Below are 18,013 nucleotides of genomic sequence, written 5' to 3'. Positions count from 1 at the left end.
ATTCCAGGTTAAGGATGTGGACCTCGGCCTTGTCTGCTCTGACAAAACTGGTCCAACAGCCCATTGTCAACTCCCTCACGTACACCAGTGGACTGTCATACACTGCTGTTGGTTCACATGTCTGACTTGAGCCTGGAAAAAAATACAAGTGCAAAGGATTAAGGAATGTCAACAGTATCATAAAGTTAAAAAGAATTTCACACTTTCAACATTAATACAAAACTTTTTGTATTTTCCAGTCCAATGTGTCAAATGACATAAATTTTGAGTCTATCCGTAATAATCCTGTCACACAGTGACACAAACAGCCAGTGAATAAAAACCTCTGACTAAAAGATGGAGATCTATCATTTAAAAGATAGATAAACCCTCCAATATTACAGGTCCCTTGTCTGCAAAGGGCTAAATTTGTTATTAATCATTCTGAAAGCTTTTCCCTGGTTTCTAAGTATGGATGTTAAATGTGAGGGTAGGACTACATTGTTTAAAAACAGATCCGCTACTCCACGTTTATCAGACGTGTCAGGACATTGGGCTGCAGTCATCCATCAAGGCTGCTCACTCGGCTCTCTGCTATGAGGCTGCTGTTTAACCTAGGGATCCATGTCTCTGGAGGCTGAATTAATCAAGCCGAGGCTGTGCAGTCATGGGTGAGGTTGGTTATAAATGCCTGCTGTTTGACCTGGGAGATGTGTGTGTGTGTGTGTGTGTGTGTGTGTGTGTGTGTTCTATTGTGTTAGATTAGAGTGAGTCTAAGGTGTCAGGGGGGCAAAATATTCTCCTGCAAAGTTCCTCTTTTCTAAAGAACATTAGGAACAGAGTATGAAGTGAAAGGACAGCAGTTTTATTTGCCAACTCAAAAAGAGACCACTGTACTGGCACATACTTCTTTTCTAAGTTAATAGTTCAACTAACGGTTATATGGGCCGTTCAAAACAGCTAGGTCAGCCTGACAGACCTGTAGCCTGGCTTTAGATCTCACCACAAAGTCCACCTTAACATACCTTTATGATAGAATTAACTGTTGTGTCTAAATAACAACACACCTAAACAATAAACAAGTATACCCAAAGTAAGAAGAGTTAGCAATATATAACTGATGCAGGCCTCAGTCAAGCCCAGAACTGCTGGAGCTGAAGTGTGATACCATAAAGGCAACAGCTAATTTAGTAAGCAAATGCTGTGTGACACACCGCTTCACTGACTTTTATGATGTATTTGGCCTGTTTACCCAAAGGACCACCATCCATTAGACAGAGGGGATGTGGTGTAAAGCCAAGGAAGGGGTTAATGAAAGCTTCCAGTGATTGGAACGCTGACAGGATGTCCCGCATTTAGAAGCAGCACTAATTAAAGGCCTCAGTTCAAGCAGTGCCATCACACCTGGTTGGGGAGAGTGGACAAAGCTAGAGAAAAACTGATGAATGCAGTGAACAGCAAAATAGAGGGGAGCTGGAGCTTGTAACATAAGGCGCTTTCTCTCCTTTTTTGTGTTCTTTATTCTTGCCTTCGCAATGAAATTGTGTGGGCATTTTGGAGAATTAATCAATTATTTGAGTTTGTAACATCTGTAAGAAAGAGCTTCTTTCAAATTTTCAGTTAATATTTTTTAAGCATTTCATCATGTTTAAACCTCTTACATGAAATTTATAAGAACTTCATAAGTGTTGTGTCTTATTTCTTATGATACATGGCTCCAATTACTTTTTTTTTTTTTTTGCTCTTTCAGGAAGTAATGCATCTCATTTTTCATTAAATAGCATATTTCCCACCAATTAGTGGACTAAGAAGGGATGTATCATTTACGGAACCATACTTAACTGTTTTGAACTATGGCTTTTCTTTTTAATCAAAATGGAGAACCATCCATGCCCCTTTGCCTTTTCTCTTCCACTCTTTTGCCCCAGAGGTCAAGGCTGACTTCCTGTTATCCTGGCCCTCTGTGTTAATGTGTATTGCTTAATATCCACATCTATTAAGTTATGTCTCTCTTGTTCAGCTGTGACAGAGTCAACGGCCCATGACTGTCACCAGAGAGGTCTTAGCATAAATCACATTGACTGCCTAAGAATGTTCATATGTGAGTGAATGTGTGTGTAAGTAGATGCATGACTCACTACTCTCCTTTTTACGTGTCACCATAGGATATGAAGAACATTAAATTTGCTCCCTTGACCCCGGAAATGCCAATGGCCTCACTAAACGGTTTGCTGGTAAATGAGGTATAGTAGAGCCATTCTACCCTCTGTCCTCTTTATCTACTTAAATCAGTCTCTTCCATTTCCCATTCCATGAGAAGACTTGTTTATAGATGTCAGTGATTTTCATTTAGATGTTAAGTGTCAGGAACAGACGTGAATAGAAAACATTAGGGAGGACTGATAATAGGCTCAATTCTTGTAAAAAAAAAAAGAGAAAAAAAAAACTTGATTCTAAAAACCTTGATTGCTTAAAACTTCCTTAAACTTTTAAGTCAACTTTATTTTCATTAGTTAAAGATGTGATCTTACATATAGATGAAATAAAGTCGTCATAACAGACTGAAATGTATACAAGACCTTATCAGCTAAGGTCAATGCAATTTAATTAGCTGATAGTGAAAAGCACCCCTCATGAAAAGTACATTTAAGCAAGCCAGTAATTACACCTTATAACAAGCGGAAGAGAAAAAAAAGTCTACTGTTTGCTTTCATAACCTCCACTATTTTCCAGTGAGAGACAGAAGGCTGGTTTAACCAAATGGCAGACATCCATTTCCCTTGTTTACCTTTACATATTACTCTTAGACCCAAGCAATATAATATATATGAGGATAAAATTGCTTTAAAAAAGTTTGTTCTGCTTGGTTCAGTATGTAAGCCTACTTTGTTATTTTCAACATGCTTTATTTTAAGTTGCGCTTGTTTTGAAAGAATGGTATGGTATGGATGGATGGATAGATGCAGAGGTAAGTCTAGCAGTCTAGAGTTGGAGCAATATAGATTTTAACATTGGAAATATTGACTGACACTGCCAAAAATAGAGAGACCGGCAAATATGCCAAATTTAACACCAGCAACCTTATAAAGCATGTGGGTTGCCATCAGGGTGGGAGGAGTTTGTGGCCTTAAAGGAAAACTGCAACAAATCACAGCAACAAACAAAGGCAAACATTTATTTTGTGGTAAATTAATGTTTGCAGGTGTTGATTTACGTTTTATAGTTTAACAATATCAAAGTCTATAATAAATACAATTTATTTAAATTATAAAGTTATTGGACCTCTTGATAAAATAACGCATGTATTGCACTAGTATCTGCAGATACATAAACCCCAGTTATCAGAATTGGTACTGGACAATTGGCACTGGAAAATCTGTTAAATAATTTATATTTTTATAAAGTACCAGCCTGACCAATGGCACCCCTTAACCAGCTAGATGCATGCATCAGAGAATTATCACTATTATTCCGTGAACTGAAAATACTTTTAGAAAATGTAATTAATTTATGATGCCAACCTGATCCTCTTTACTTCCATGGTCCAGGAAAGACCCATATAATTATAAGGAGTGCAGTTTTGCCACACTGAGGCCAGAAGTTGTGCTTCAGCTTTACTCGGAGGTGATTTATCATCAAACAGAAAAAAGGTTGGCCCACTAAAAGTCCATTATTTAAAACAGTTCACACTAAAAATGATGAAATTTGGGACAGCCACTTGACTAAATAAAATACACCATCCGTGTTAAATTTGTGAATCCAGAATGGAACAAAAAGTTGGAATTACATTACATTACTGTTTTCAATACTGATTAGAATTTATGCACTTTGTAACAAAACTAACTACAAACTTTCTCTACACACTTTATCCATTGAAACTTCAGAAGAACCTCTATTTATTACCTGAGGTTTAATTTCTCTTTATTTATTTACATAGTTGTTTGAAAATACAGTGTGTCATGATTCCATCAGTAAATAGACATCAGTAAGGATTTACAACAGCAAATAAAATAAAAAAAAAATAAAAAAAGAGTCACATTATGGTAAAAAGGTTGTTACTTACAAAGTGTGTTTGATTTTTTTTGTTTGGTTGTTTTTTGAGTGGGGGATGTTTTTATGTTATGTTTTCAGTATATTCAAAATAGCTTAAGCAATGCATTTGTAAAAGTATGCAAAATAACCAATTCATATATATTTTTTATAGACATTACATTTCAGAAAAGAGCATGTTGTATGTAAAATACTTTATGTCATATTACTCAGGTCTAAAATGGTTGCCTCAAATCTGAAAGTATTGACAGTGAAAAATCACAGTTTACACTTTTTATCAACTCTTAACAACATTTCAGTTTAGATTCAAGGGACAGGCTTATTGCAGCTCAGTAACAAGCTAGGTGAGCATGTATTCATCTTGGGAAAATCAAGCAGGTTTGATTTCATCCCCATGTTTTTCATGCTCTCTTTCACTGTAAAACACACCAAAGGAGCTTCAGCTACTTGCCAAGATTTTATATGGAAAATGGAAACTTACAGGAGCTGCGGCTGGATGGCATGACTGATATTCAGGAGAAAGAGAGAATAAAAAAGGAGGGGAAACCCTGACAGCAAACAACGTCAAGACCGACTGTCTCCCATGTTCCCCCGGGGCTGAGTAAACTGTTTGTGTCCAGGGTCGGGCGACAGAGCCATGATGGGGGGAGGGAGGGTCAGCAGTCCTATCAGAGTTAGTCTGAGAGGGAAAAGGGGAGCTGTAAGGCATGCTCAAGTTTCTCTCTTGACTCCACATACACACACACACATACACACACACCTATTGTCCCAGCGTTTCCGCGACTGTAGATTGAGGCCTGACCATCCACAGGAAGGTAAACAAACTCTTATCAGTGCTCTGCAGGGGCCTGCACTGTCCCCTGGCCTCTCACCCCTCCATACTACACATTACACACTCCATGCAACACACAGCCTTCCTGACCATCTCACCTCCATCTTCACTCCTGAAATGCTTTCAAAAAGAAGGGAAAAAAATTGCTGATTAGTCTTGTCAGTTAAATAGCTTAAAACTTTAGCATCTGCGTCCGTGTGCCAAGCTTTGCTTCCAGTGTTTGCTGGAGAGGAATTGAGGATGTGATAGCTGGTCTGGAGACAGCCTGTCTTCACACTCGCTCTGTTTACACCTCTGGGAGCCATTCATCCGTCGTCTCATCGTTGTCGGAGGCCAGAGGAACAACAGCGCCAACAGCTGCATTGTTCACCTTCTGACTTTATGCCTTCTCTGCTGCTAGCTTTTAACTATTCCAAACCCTTCGCTTCATTTTATCATAATTATCTGCATTGTCATTACTGAAAGAAAGGAGCAGCTGTAGGTATGTAAAAATAAATACTTTCTAATGCAAATGTTCATATATTTTCTCAGGTGATGTAATAATTCATTCACCAATAGTCACTGGGTTATCATGTATCTTCTCTATCCACTTATATGGTTAGATTTTCTCTCAGTATACTGAAAGAGCACGAGCAAAACACAATTAATCAAGTGAGAGTTAATTGGTGGATAGACGGAGTAATTTAGCTAGTTTCATGCTAACTGTGTACAGCCAAAGCAGAATGAGGCGTTAAGTGATTCATGGCACAGTGGCTGCTCCCAATCATTTGGGATTGATGTGGCTTTTGCACAACATATGCTTCATGTAGCAGCAACAGAGATTAGCTTGTTTTTCATGACTGATTTTTGCCAGTAAATATTAATACTGTCTGATATGAAGGCAGAATAGTAATGAAGCCTCTCACATCCTATGAACATATTTATGCACGTGTACGAGGAAGCTTTGATGAAAAATAAACACACCAATGTGTACTACATTGAGCTTACTGTGGCTGCAAGGACAGAATGGTTGTTTGAATCATCTCACAGATAGATGGGACAGCTTAAAGTTTATGATTTCATTTTTGCTGCTTAACTAATGGACATGTCTGTACAAAAGGGAGAGCTCTTTGACCACTGTGAATTTATTCCCAGCAGCATCTGTGAAAAGATTATTGAGTATTCAGTGTGTGACTGCTAGATATGCTGTCGTTATAGTGTTTGAACTAAGATTAAAACTATCTGTCAAGGCTTTTTCTTTGCTTACTATATTCTGCTCCCTGACATATCACCAAAATGAAAAATCCAGTGTCCAAATCCAGTGAGAATTTTCCTACCCCATCAATTTTACACACAAACCGTCAATACACACCCACACACAAACAGACATCAGAGAGAAATTTCAGCTCACTGAATACAGATTGACCATTGTGGCACCTGAATCAACAGGAAAACTACCCACCCTGTACTCGAATCAAGAGGCTCTGCCATTATATTATGCAACACAAAGCTGACCAGCAGTGATCAGTGCGTCACATGGAAAATAATGGCTGATTTTGAATTAGATGGCAGCTACACATCCTGAAAAAAAAAGCTGGAACTGGGTGATGTTTGCCCTCATCTCTTAACAACTGTCTGTACGTGTGAGTGACCAGACCAGTCGCTGCTGTTTAAGAAGATGAATTTTTGTTTTGTGCTGCTCAACAGCCCTGGACTTTTTTTTTAGCCATTTTATTTTTTTTTTTTTATGATAAAAAAGGAAATAATTCTTGAAGGTTGCCCAAAGGTCACAGAGTTCAAGAAATGTTCCCTCTGGGTATGAACCATAAGACTATGAAGCCAGTGCACTCAAGGAGGTGTGAGAGAAAGACTCTTAGCAGGAATTATTCCTATAATTAGGCTCTCAAATGCTGATTGCAAGGGAATTTTAGGGAAACAAGTATGCATGAGTTTGCTGTTATGACGTAAGACTGCACAAAAATCTCATACTTACCATCAGGAAAGAGTCTGATGTCATCAAAAACACCATCTCCCTAAAGCTAACCAACTAGTTATATAATCAGTCAACTAATTATGAATAATAAGGAAATATAAACAGTTTGTTTAACACAGGGCTTAAACACCACAGCTCCAACCTAACCAAAAACCCTGAAAATCTGAAGCTAAATTAGATCAATCTGATTACCTGCTGAAAGCTAATCAGTCTACCAGCATAAGAACATTTTGGGGTTTTTTTCTTACCTTTATTTATTCTGGTAATTCTTATTGAGACATAAAATCTCATTTTCAGGAGCCACCTGTTTTTCTAAGAGTTCAAAGCCATTTAGAAGCCCTAAGTTTTGCATTTTGCCAATTAAAAACAAAAAAAAAGTGTGATCTGCTTTATTTGCTTAACTGGAAAAGACACGTCAGTTTTCTACAAGAAAGACGATCTGATCAAACATAAGTACTTAGTGGATTGACTTTTCATAATGTAGGTATTAAAATAATACATATTCTCTTTCTTGGAATTTCATCTGGTGTAAAACAAAATACAGAGAGCTGACAGTTCATAAAGTGGCTTAACTTGAACAGGTTGCTCATCTTCTTCCAGGAAAGATGAATGGCTAGGTCGGCCCAAGCATAATAATTGAATAAAGTCCCTCATGAATAAAAGTTAGACGAAAATAAGAAATTCAATGCTGGCCTGTCATACGGTTTCTTTAAACCTGCTCCGACTCAGCATCATTGATGTAAAGACTGAGGTGAAAAAGCAGACACAGTAGTAGTGCTACTTCAACGTTCAATCTTCATTAACAGTTACATTTCCTGCCTGTATAGACCCTAAGGTTGACCGGGATACACTGATCTTGAGAAAAGAGTTAAACTGATAAACTGCGTTTTGTTTTTTTTAAAATTATAGTCAAGCTTAAAAAAGAAAAATGAACGAAAGCATACCATTTTGAATAAAAAATATATATTGTATTTAATGTTTGAGTCTTACCCCAAAGTTGTTTCTTTTGCTTTACTGGTCCCAAGACCAACTTAAACCAACCCAAAGTCAACCAAATAGGGAGAAAATATGATATCTAAGCGAGAATCTCATACCCAACAAATATTATTTATATGTCAAACTGCATTGTGAAGTGGGGAACAGTAAAATAGAGAACTCTGGGGGGGGGGGGAAACAGAAGAGAGGAACATGGTGTTAGTGAGGCTCCCCACACTGCTTTCTGTATTCAAACAGAGGAAAAGCAAGGCAGTCAGAAATGGATTGTTATTTGGGAGGGGCATAACATTGTAGGAGATTGAAATCGGTCTGAGGCAGCGACAAGTGGTCGCGTCTCCCTGCCACCCAGTCTGACTGCAGGCGAGCTGGCTCACTACAGTAAAACAGGGGAAGTGGACTGTTTTGACTCTCAAAGCCATTTTTAACAAAACGTTTTTTTTTTCTTTTTTTTTTTTTTTCCTTCTTAGTTTTCTCTACAATGACTTCTGAGAAACCTCAGTCATCTTTTTGTGATTCTTCTTTCTATTGAAATCTGTCACACGCCCTTTCTGACAGCTAATAAAATTCCTTTTTGTGTAAGCATTTTCTTATTTCATCTACTGTTTTATTTCTCTGACTTTCACTTGTTCTGATAATTTCACTCATCCCCGACGTCTTCCCCTCTTTTATCACTCGTCTTGTCCTGTTTCCTATATTTCTGTTTTTTCAATCTATTTACTTCTCTTCTCTACAATCTTTCCTCTGAACCACTTATCTGCTCTTTGACAGTCACACAGATTTGTCCCCCCACTCCCTCGCTGTCTCCATGAATCAGCCTTTATGAATTCTGTTATCTCTGTTTGTGTTTCTGTCTGTCTAGCGCCGTGTCCGTCTTTAAGATCCATTCTCAGACGGCTCTCCCTCCTCCTCCAGCAGCTCGCTAATCACTTTTGTACTTTTTCCTCAGCCCGTGGCAGGAGACTCAGGGGTTGGCAAAAGTGCAGCAGGAGGTCTGGCAGTTAACATCATGAAGCCTGAATCCCACTGGGAAAGCTGTTGCAGCAGGGGGCATATTCAACACTATTTCCTTGCCAGGAAATGCCGCACACACAGTGGATGTAAATCACAAAGACTTCAGTCAGACGCAAAGATAATTGTTAATGTGTCCAACTGCCACAGCCAGCTTATGTGATAGCAGTTATTGTGCTTGGTCTGAAAAACATAATCTGAAAATCATCTTCTAAGGAGGGCGCAAACGACTGCTTCGCATGTAATAAGCTAGTTGTTAGACGGAATGTCACGCAATGCCTGGCAATACAACAAAGGACAACAACACATACCCTATCCAAACTTTCTAGATTTTTTTCAACTTTTAAAGGGCCACTCCACTGATTTTATAGCCAAAAAAGAAAGAAAGAAATAGCCTGTAGCACTTAGTCCAAATTCTATAAACACTGTTTATAGAATTTAATTTCGTTTATAATGTAATTTCGACCTTAATTAAGTTAGTGTCAAAAGGGAAATGTGTGTATTTTTTTGTTTTCACTAAGAAAAAAAAAAAAAGAATTTAATCATTTATTATTTTCCTCACAAAAGATCAATAAGATAATAAGAAAAAGAAGGAAAAAGCCAAATAAGGAAAGGTGGCATATCATCTTCACTGCATTCCTTTTACCCACAAAGTTGTCACACTGCGCCAATTCTGTCACTAAATATAAAATATTTTTAACCTAAACCCAAATTAATTCTGCCTTTTAATTATTTTAATATAATTTATGATTTTATTGTGTTTTGCTCTTTGTGTTTTCTTTTATGCTTTTTTAAACCATCTTTAATGCTTTGAATGTTTCATGTAGAGCACTTTGAATTATCTTGTACTTGAAAGGTGCTATACAAATAAATTTGCCTTGCCTAAACTCCACATAAACAATGGATATTTTCTCTTACAAAAGGTGAAGTACCAGAGATGCCACACTTGCTATCCAGCCTTTTTTATTTATTTATCAGCACATTTGCTTATTATTTGCCAAGTGATACAGTTGGTAACCTTGAAAGAAGTAATGAAAACCTGTATTGCCTTTAACAATACTGACCAATATGCCAATTGACCAATAAAACAGACAGAAGCTCAAACAGACCATTTAAGTCAAAAGGTGACGGGAGTGCAACACTGTAAACAACAAAACTCCATGATATTGGAAAAAAATTTTTTTTTTTTTTAAACTCAGGGATATATGTTACAATATGAAAAAAAATACAGGATTTGTTAAATTATGCAGCTCTCCTGCCATCTTGTTGACATTTAACCCGCGCTGATCTTTCCTCTTTTTGTGACAGTTATGAGTATGGCTTTTGTCTGCGTAAGTCTTTGTACGCCTTTCCCTCTGTGATGTGCAAATATGGATTGTGTGAATTGCATAAAAGTTTGTTTAGTGCCACTGGGAATAAATAAACCTGGGTGTCAGGTACCCTTCAGGACTGTTGAGAACATCATTTCCCTCCAACATTGCAATGACGATGCTCAAGCAGCATCTTGTGGGGCTCTTCTGTGCAGCGATGAGTCCTTTTAAGATCACTCTTTAGAATATCCACAAACTTCAATAATGTGCCACTATATGGCATTAAAATCAATATCTTAGAAAAACCAATATGAAGGGGTAAACAGATTCCACTTCCAAATAATCTTATCAAGACAAGCAAATATCTGAAGTTAAATGACGAGGGGGAATCTGAAAAAATGGTGGCACCACAGGTGCTCCAAGATGAACCTGCAGGCTGGACTAAAACCTTCAAACCAAACTGCAGCACTTTTAAAACAATTAACCTCACAGGGAGGAAGCGTAGTGAAACTAAAAACTGCCTGATGTTATCCGATTTATTGGAGCTTGACAGAAGTCTGCTCTGAGAATTCAGATGAGCCGCAAACAAGGAAGTAAAGTCTGCCTTTCACACACAGACTTACAATAATCACAGTGCAAGCGAGAAGAGCGGATGATGATTTCTTGGTTTTAAAGTCAAAGGCTTGCCTTCATTAATACATAATCTCAAGCTAATTAAAACAGAACCGCAAAAACAAACTCATCTTTTTGTCAAATTGTAGAGCAGTATTAAAGATTAAAGCAGGAGCTGTGCAGTGTTTGAACTACAGGACTGCAATGTTGACAGGATGACCCCACTTTCGCTGTGATTTACCCAAATACATCTGTGAGACATCAAGCATACAAAAAGCTGGAGTTTTATACATTTTCCTGGATTATTTAAATAGTCATTTATATGAAAGCCACTGTCTCCCAAAGCAATGATAAAAGAAATGTTATAAACAATGCTCAGGTGCATTGTTAAGTCAGTGGGATCTATATGAGTATATTCGAACAATATTTCCACTATCAGTCAAAAGTTATGACCTTGTGGATTTTAACGGAAAGTGTGTTTAAAATTTTGACTGGTAGTGTGTGTTTACAATTTAAAAACATTAGGCAGTATGAGTAAATCCATGAATTTTAGTATTTATTATGTGACCATATGATTGAATTCATTATTCGAACAGCTATCTGTTGTATAGCGAGTAGAGAGAGAGTAAATGATTTAAAATAGATACAAAGAAAGGAGAGAATGAAAAGCACCAAATGTAAGTGGTGCATTTGATTTTCCTGGGAGTTTTGATGGTTGCTGCATTGAAGCCATGCTTTTGACATCACAGGAAGATTTCTGCAGTCTGATGTCAAGAAGTTGACAGGGTGGTCAAACATGAAAAAAAAAAGAAAGATTAAAGCTAAACCAAGACTGAGTTCAAGCAAAACACAATATACCACTGCTTTGGCCAAGTGTGTCATGGGATTTGTGGTGCGCTGCAGGCTATTTTTGATTTACTTTTACTTTTTCAGTGTTTACTTCTTCTTCCAGCAGCTTTCACATCATGTCTGCTCCCAGTTACTTGCTGCTGAACAGTATTTCATCATATAAAACAGACGTCGAATCACCATCGATGTGCCGGTAACATCTTTTCTCCATATTTGGCGTCAGTTGGGAAATGTGATGTTGTATGTTTGTTGTCCCATGTCATATCTCATGTTAATGCTTGATATGTTTCACACAAATGTAGTCCTAAACCCAGGAGACAACAAATGACAAATTAATGTGACAATAGTGGACCGTAATATGACCAACACACAAGACAGAAGATAAAGAAACTCATGTGTAACACATCAGTGTTTTGATTAATGCTTCAAACATTCAGTACATGGGGTCAGACTATGCAGCTATGTGAAAACAGTGTTCACAGTTCCCCCTGGGTCTTCTCCTAAAGCTGCTGTAGCAGATACACAAATAGGAAGCAAAAGGAAATATCCTTGGAGCCATATTTAAGAGAGAGGGGAAAAGCTGATCGTGACTACAGGAATATGTCTCACAGAGGCAATTAAAGCTGACCTAAACAGCTCCTTACAGACTCCACCAGCAGACAGTAAGACTGATCCCCTGCAGTGGAAGATACATAAGGTCAAATCCCCACAGGTTTGTCACTTGGTCAAAACATACCTCTGTATCCCTGCCAGCATCACCCCTGCTGAGAGGATGCTTAGTACTTGGGGCAATATTGTGATCTGTCATTCAGTGGGTCAGTATTGGAGCCTGATTTAAGAAGCAGGCTTGTTTTTCTGGCATGTAATCCTAACAGTGTTGCATGCTTGCCAGGGCCATTTTGACTTATTCGAAAGGCAAACTGAAAATGCCACTTAATTTTTCTGGTGTGTGTTTGCAGGCCTTGAGCAGAGAAAATTGGTATTTGGCACTGAAGTGTTTGTTTCACCTTCAAGCAAAGCTTGGAAATGAAAGCGTATGTGTTTATCTTGCTGACAGTTAATGTTAAAACGGCTTTACATAAGAGCTACTTTTGTTGTGCACTTTGATTATGACATTTATGGACTGAAAGAAAATGTACTTTACATTTACACTTATTTTTAGAGAAAATGTTTGGGACAGAAAGAGTTTGTTGGTTTCCCTCTTAATGTCAGACAAATGCAATTTGTCTACAAACTACAAAGCGCTGAAGAAGAACACAAAATCTTGAAAATTGGTTCATGGAAAAATAACTGTCTAATTTAAATAATCTCTCATAATCAATAGCAGTCGATTGATATTTCTATCATCAGACCAATAGAACTAAAACATTACACTGATTATGTTTGTACAAAATACAGAGAAAATTTTCATTTCCTGTTTCATTAAATGACCACCACGATGCCATGTGTGAACAAAGAACATCGTGGTGTTGCAGGGAAGTGGGACATAAACACCCCATGGCACCACTGCAGAGCACTGGTAAGAGTGTAAGGCTGGATTACAGCTTGAGGGGATATCAGGAGGGCTCCTGATCCTTTTACCACCTTGTAGGGATTACAGGTTTGAATTAGTTACGGGCAGCTAGCCACATGCAGCCAATGGACAGGGGGCAACAGACGGGGATCTCAAATTTATCAGCATCCACATGGTTTCTTGTGGCTTGTGCATGCATTACAGGAAAATGTTATTTAGTCAGAAAAGACCGAGAAAATACCCAGATTCAATGCTTCCCTGGATGATGGTTCAGAAGATAGACGTGGAGCTACGTCTTGTGACATCATTTACATCTTTGTCTAATACTTTATTATCTTCTATATGTATAATCTTTAACTCACTCACTGGTTTTGAAGGAGACTGTCTTTGCATATTCTTGAGATATTTTGAAAATGAGTTCATAACACAAGGTAGGACAAGCTTCGCATCTACCTTTGATGTGGTTTTCAACTTTAACTTGACAGAACTGTCACCTAAAATCTCTGAAATCTATTGGCCTAGGGTCTGTTGCCTGAGGCTGTACACTTTAAATAAGTGCAAGCTTTAACTAAAGAGTCTGAAACTTTATTAGTAAAAGCTGAAAGTAGTGAATGTTAACTGGTAGACTTACCCGAGGCTGCTATGGTGATGCACAGGAGCAGGACACACCGTGTCACAAAACCTTCCATCTCTTAAAAGTCTGGGTTTTTGGGGGTTTTTTTTTTTCTTCAAATCTCACTCTCTGGGGTGTAAAGATGCTTGGGGAGTTGTTGAAGTGCTCTTGTCTGGCGGCAGATCAGCAATGACTGTGGAAATGACACAGCACAGAATTCCAGTCTTAAAAAGGTGGAAAGGTCAAGCAAAAAAAAAAAAAAAAAAAAGAAGCTGGGAACCAGTCAGGAAAGGTGATGGTTGATAAGAATCTGACCACATGTCTTACAGTTTTACTGTGACAAGACTGTCATGAGAAAGTTTCAACAACAAATAGCCTATATATTCCTGATTAACCACAATTCACTATTAATATGAACAATGAACGTGTAATTTCCTCCATGAAAAAGTTTCAATCTCTACCAATTTATGAATTTAACATTAAAACCTGCAACACAAACGGGTCATTTACGAAACATGCTAAACAGGAATAAACTCATTTGATAATCTCGCAATATTTCTGTCCTCCTTCCTGATGCCCTGTTAAGTGTATGACCCAGAGGTTGTCTGGTGGTCACTAAACTTCAGGCGGAATGTTTCAGGAAACACTATGGCATCGCTTTCTTTAAATAAAATCACAATGCCGACATCAGATAAGAAGGAGACTGCTCTCGTTATATAATTCATATAGAGGGAAAGGAAGAGCCTGTGTAAACTGTTTATGTTGTTCCAAAGGAAAACAGAAAGCCTCGTTATTTCCTTGGACATTGCGCTGGAGGAGTGAGTCGGTCTTTCAACTTGTGGCAGAAACACTAAAACGCAGAAAGAATCAAATGAAGTGAAACAACAGGCAACATGGGTCTGATGGGAAACTCTAAGACTTTAAACCGTCAAAATTATGGGACTAAAAACAGCTTACAGTCCACAGCTTTTTGTTTTCTTAAGTGAAATATTTGACATATTTTGCCGCTATCGTTTTGAAACAGATCAAACACGGACTTGGTCAGAAGGAGTCAGAGAAGATCTGGTCTGGTGGGTTTCAGGAAATTTAAAAGCACATCCCCAAAGAGTTAATGGAGAGAACTGAAAAGAAAAGGTTTGAGTAAAAAAACTTACTTCTTAATTTTGGTGGCTGGCTTGAATAATAAAGCAAGGCTTTGTAATCCACAGAAGAGGATGTGGCTGCATTCAGCAAAGTGACGATGCGTGGACTTTCCAAACTTTTTTGTGCTGCCTGGGCGGTGCAGATTGGCTTTTCTACCCCTCCCACAGGAGGATTTTTTTTCCCCCTTAAGTTTTTGACTGCTGCTTCTTGCCACAGCATATTAAGTGCAATAAATGTCTACACCGTGTAAATACTTCACCAAAAAAAAGACAAGAAGTTTCACATGCAGCCCAACACAAAGCACTATTCACGCCATATAAAACAGCATGGTTGGATTACAAATTCATAATGACAAAGTTGTTACACATAATGATGTAAACAATTACTGAAGAAGGTAAAAAGAGGATTCCTTTCTGTTATTCACGTGTAAAAGACTGGTGTTTAGTAGGTGATGTAGAAGCTTGTGAGACAGTGAGAGGGAACATCTGTCAACTGCTTACACTGACTTCTCAAATGTTTCATCACATTCTATTCATGAGACATATAATATTCTAATTTGAAAGTGAGGTTTGAGTTTTTGTAGTCACAAGAAAACCATGCTATTACAAAAAATTGCACACCCATTTTCAGTTAAACGTCATTAGTATGGTTTATGGACTATATTTAGGAAAATGGCGCATTATTCAAAGATATTAGCAAGTCCATTAGTGATAATTAGTTAGCAGGTATTGGCAGGTGCTTATATTATTTGCAACATTTTCTGTTCATGCGCGTTCTTACCCCTATTAGAGAGGAAAACGCATAATAATGGAAGGAAATGTGTCTGAAGTCAACTAGTGTGGCAATCAGAGAAATGAGTGAATAAGAAGTAATTTAAGACATGGACATAACAAGCACATTAGGTTGAAGAGTGAAGGAGAGATGGGTAAAGGATGAGATGTCTTTTTCAAGACTGACATTTTGGACTTGACATCATAAAAGGCGCACAAGTAACATAAAGATCATTCTACTTTCAAGTATGTTCCTGTTCGTGATGCTGTGACAGCAATTGCACTTGATATAATCCAATTTCCTAAGAAATGAAATAAAGGAAATGCATTTATTGTGACTTTGAGATTTGGAAAGTAAACAGTTTCCTCTTAAAAGACAGCCTTTACAGTCTAATTTAGTCTATATCTCCAACGCAAAGTAAGTGTCACAATCCATAAATGTAAATCGTGAAATAACACAGTCTAGACTGTTGTTTTTCTGGGCATTTCCCGTGTGACATGACAAGAGCCATGACAGATGAATATCAAAATATTCAAGCCCCAGCCATTTATTTTGCAATATCTAAACCAGTTCTTCCATAAATCCAGTCCTGGAGCGCCACTTCCATTTCAGTTCTAAATGTTTCATAGATAACACTAACTGGATTACTAGCAGGCTTGTGGAGAACTTGAGTTGCAATTAGTTATTGAGACAATCAATTTTGTTTCAATCAGGCAAGTAAGAGTGGGGAAACATCTAAAACCTGCAGAGCAGTAGCTCCTAAAAACTGGTATCTACTTTTCTGAACTCTAATCCTAACAACATGTTTTTTAACTATTTGCACAAACTGTGTGACATTTTAAGAGAGGGTGAACCATAAAAGAGAAAGGACAGGACAAAAAGCGGTGCACGATGTGGTTTGAATGCACGATAGCACACTTGAAAGTCTGCAGAAGTGGTGTCCAGTATCCCGTCCTTCTTGCAAATGACGCATTTGGAAAAACGAGTGTACTAAACACTGAACATGAATGTTCAGCTAATCATGTCACATATTTACATAATGAACCTTCTTGCTGTGAAACGACAGCACTTACTGTCCTATTTCTGAGAATTGTTGGGAAGCTATTTGTTTTGATTGTGTTGACTAATGCAAAACAGGAGGCTGAAATGGTTGTCTTTAGCTTTGTCTTCAGAAAGAGAAATGGAGCTCAATCATCATGAGATCAGATGATGGATTCAGATAAGTAGAATAGTCCACTTAACCTTCAAGAATTTATAAGCTGCCTTCCAATCATCTCTTAGGTCCTTCTCCATGTGTACTGTAAAGTGCCATCCAATTAACTTTGCTGCATTTAGGCTGAGCAGAAAATGTTTCCCCGGACACTTCAGAATTCATTTGACTGTGTCTGCGATCACACACCATGATGCCTCTTGCTTTTCACTCCTGCTTTCCTGTGTTAAAGATTTCTGTTCCATAGCAGGTCTGGCTTTTCGTGCTGGGCAAAAAATTTGCACCTTGTGGAGTTTTTGGCCCTCCTAGTGGTTAATCTCTGTAAGTTTGATTTATTCTGTTTTGGAAATCTATGGCTGGCTTGTTTCAACTTCCTTAATCACGCTTGAATTTGAAAGGAGCTTGCAAGTACAAATTTCATACTCCACACTTTTAAATAAGGCTTCAAATAAGTGTCTGAAAGAAAATGTTCCACATGATATACACTGTAATTCCTGAGCCCAATTTAAACATCTCAAGTATTAAACTTTGCAGTGTGCAGTTATCTACTTCTCCTTGAAAATAACAAGGTTTTCACTAAAATAACTAAAATCCATTATGAAACCAAAAAATTAGAACACGCTAAATGTTCTTGTGGAAAAGTGTTATTTCTATTTGACAACTTCACATCACACAGAGAGAAATGCAAATAGTAGACAAAACATCCTTTCAGTCCTGAACAGACTCAGAGGAGTCATCCTCCCTCTAAATCAACTCCCCGCACAAAGCCTATTGGCAGACGAGAAAAACTGAGGAAAAAGTAAACAGACACACACTTTAACAATGCTTTAGAAGTATATAAATAACTACAGCATGTAGCAGCAATGTTTTTCTCTGTCTGCTTCTTGAGGCTGCAGTTGTGTGTGTTACAGATGTCAAAAGTGGCAAAGTTAACAAAGATAAATCTTGTATTTGTCTCTCTCTCTCTCTTTTATTTACAGTGGCTTTGTTACTAATCTCAATAGGCACCCCCTCCATATTTAAAAAAGAACTAATCCAAGGAACATGTGACACTTTAGCTTTGGAGAAAAGAGGTATGATTAGAGGACAAAGGAAATCAATTACAGCTAATTATAATTAAAACATGTCCCCAAGGTTACATTTTAGGCTTGCAAA

At 37.8% G+C, this 18,013-nt stretch overlaps 1 protein-coding gene across 1 annotated transcript in view; it reads right to left on the bottom strand.

Annotated features, from left to right (window-relative positions):
- eng (endoglin) overlaps positions 1-14,961 on the bottom strand; it is a 45,304-nt gene extending 30,343 nt beyond the window's left edge. Inside the window, exons 1-3 of the mRNA XM_079257075.1 lie at positions 14,889-14,961; positions 13,753-13,927; positions 1-132 (exon numbers count right to left, since the gene is read on the bottom strand). The exon at positions 1-132 is cut by the window's left edge and continues 11 nt beyond it. Of these exons, the coding sequence (XP_079113201.1) occupies positions 1-132; positions 13,753-13,810 (190 nt within the window). The 5' untranslated portion in view covers positions 13,811-13,927; positions 14,889-14,961. The remainder of the gene's footprint in view (positions 133-13,752; positions 13,928-14,888) is intronic.
- Positions 14,962-18,013: the final 3,052 nt, after the last annotated feature.

The sequence above is a fragment of the Telmatherina bonti genome (assembly GCF_933228915.1).
Source record: "Telmatherina bonti genome assembly, chromosome: 17".
Lineage (NCBI taxonomy): Eukaryota > Metazoa > Chordata > Actinopteri > Atheriniformes > Telmatherinidae > Telmatherina > Telmatherina bonti.
This window is presented reverse-complemented; position numbering and strand designations above follow the sequence as displayed.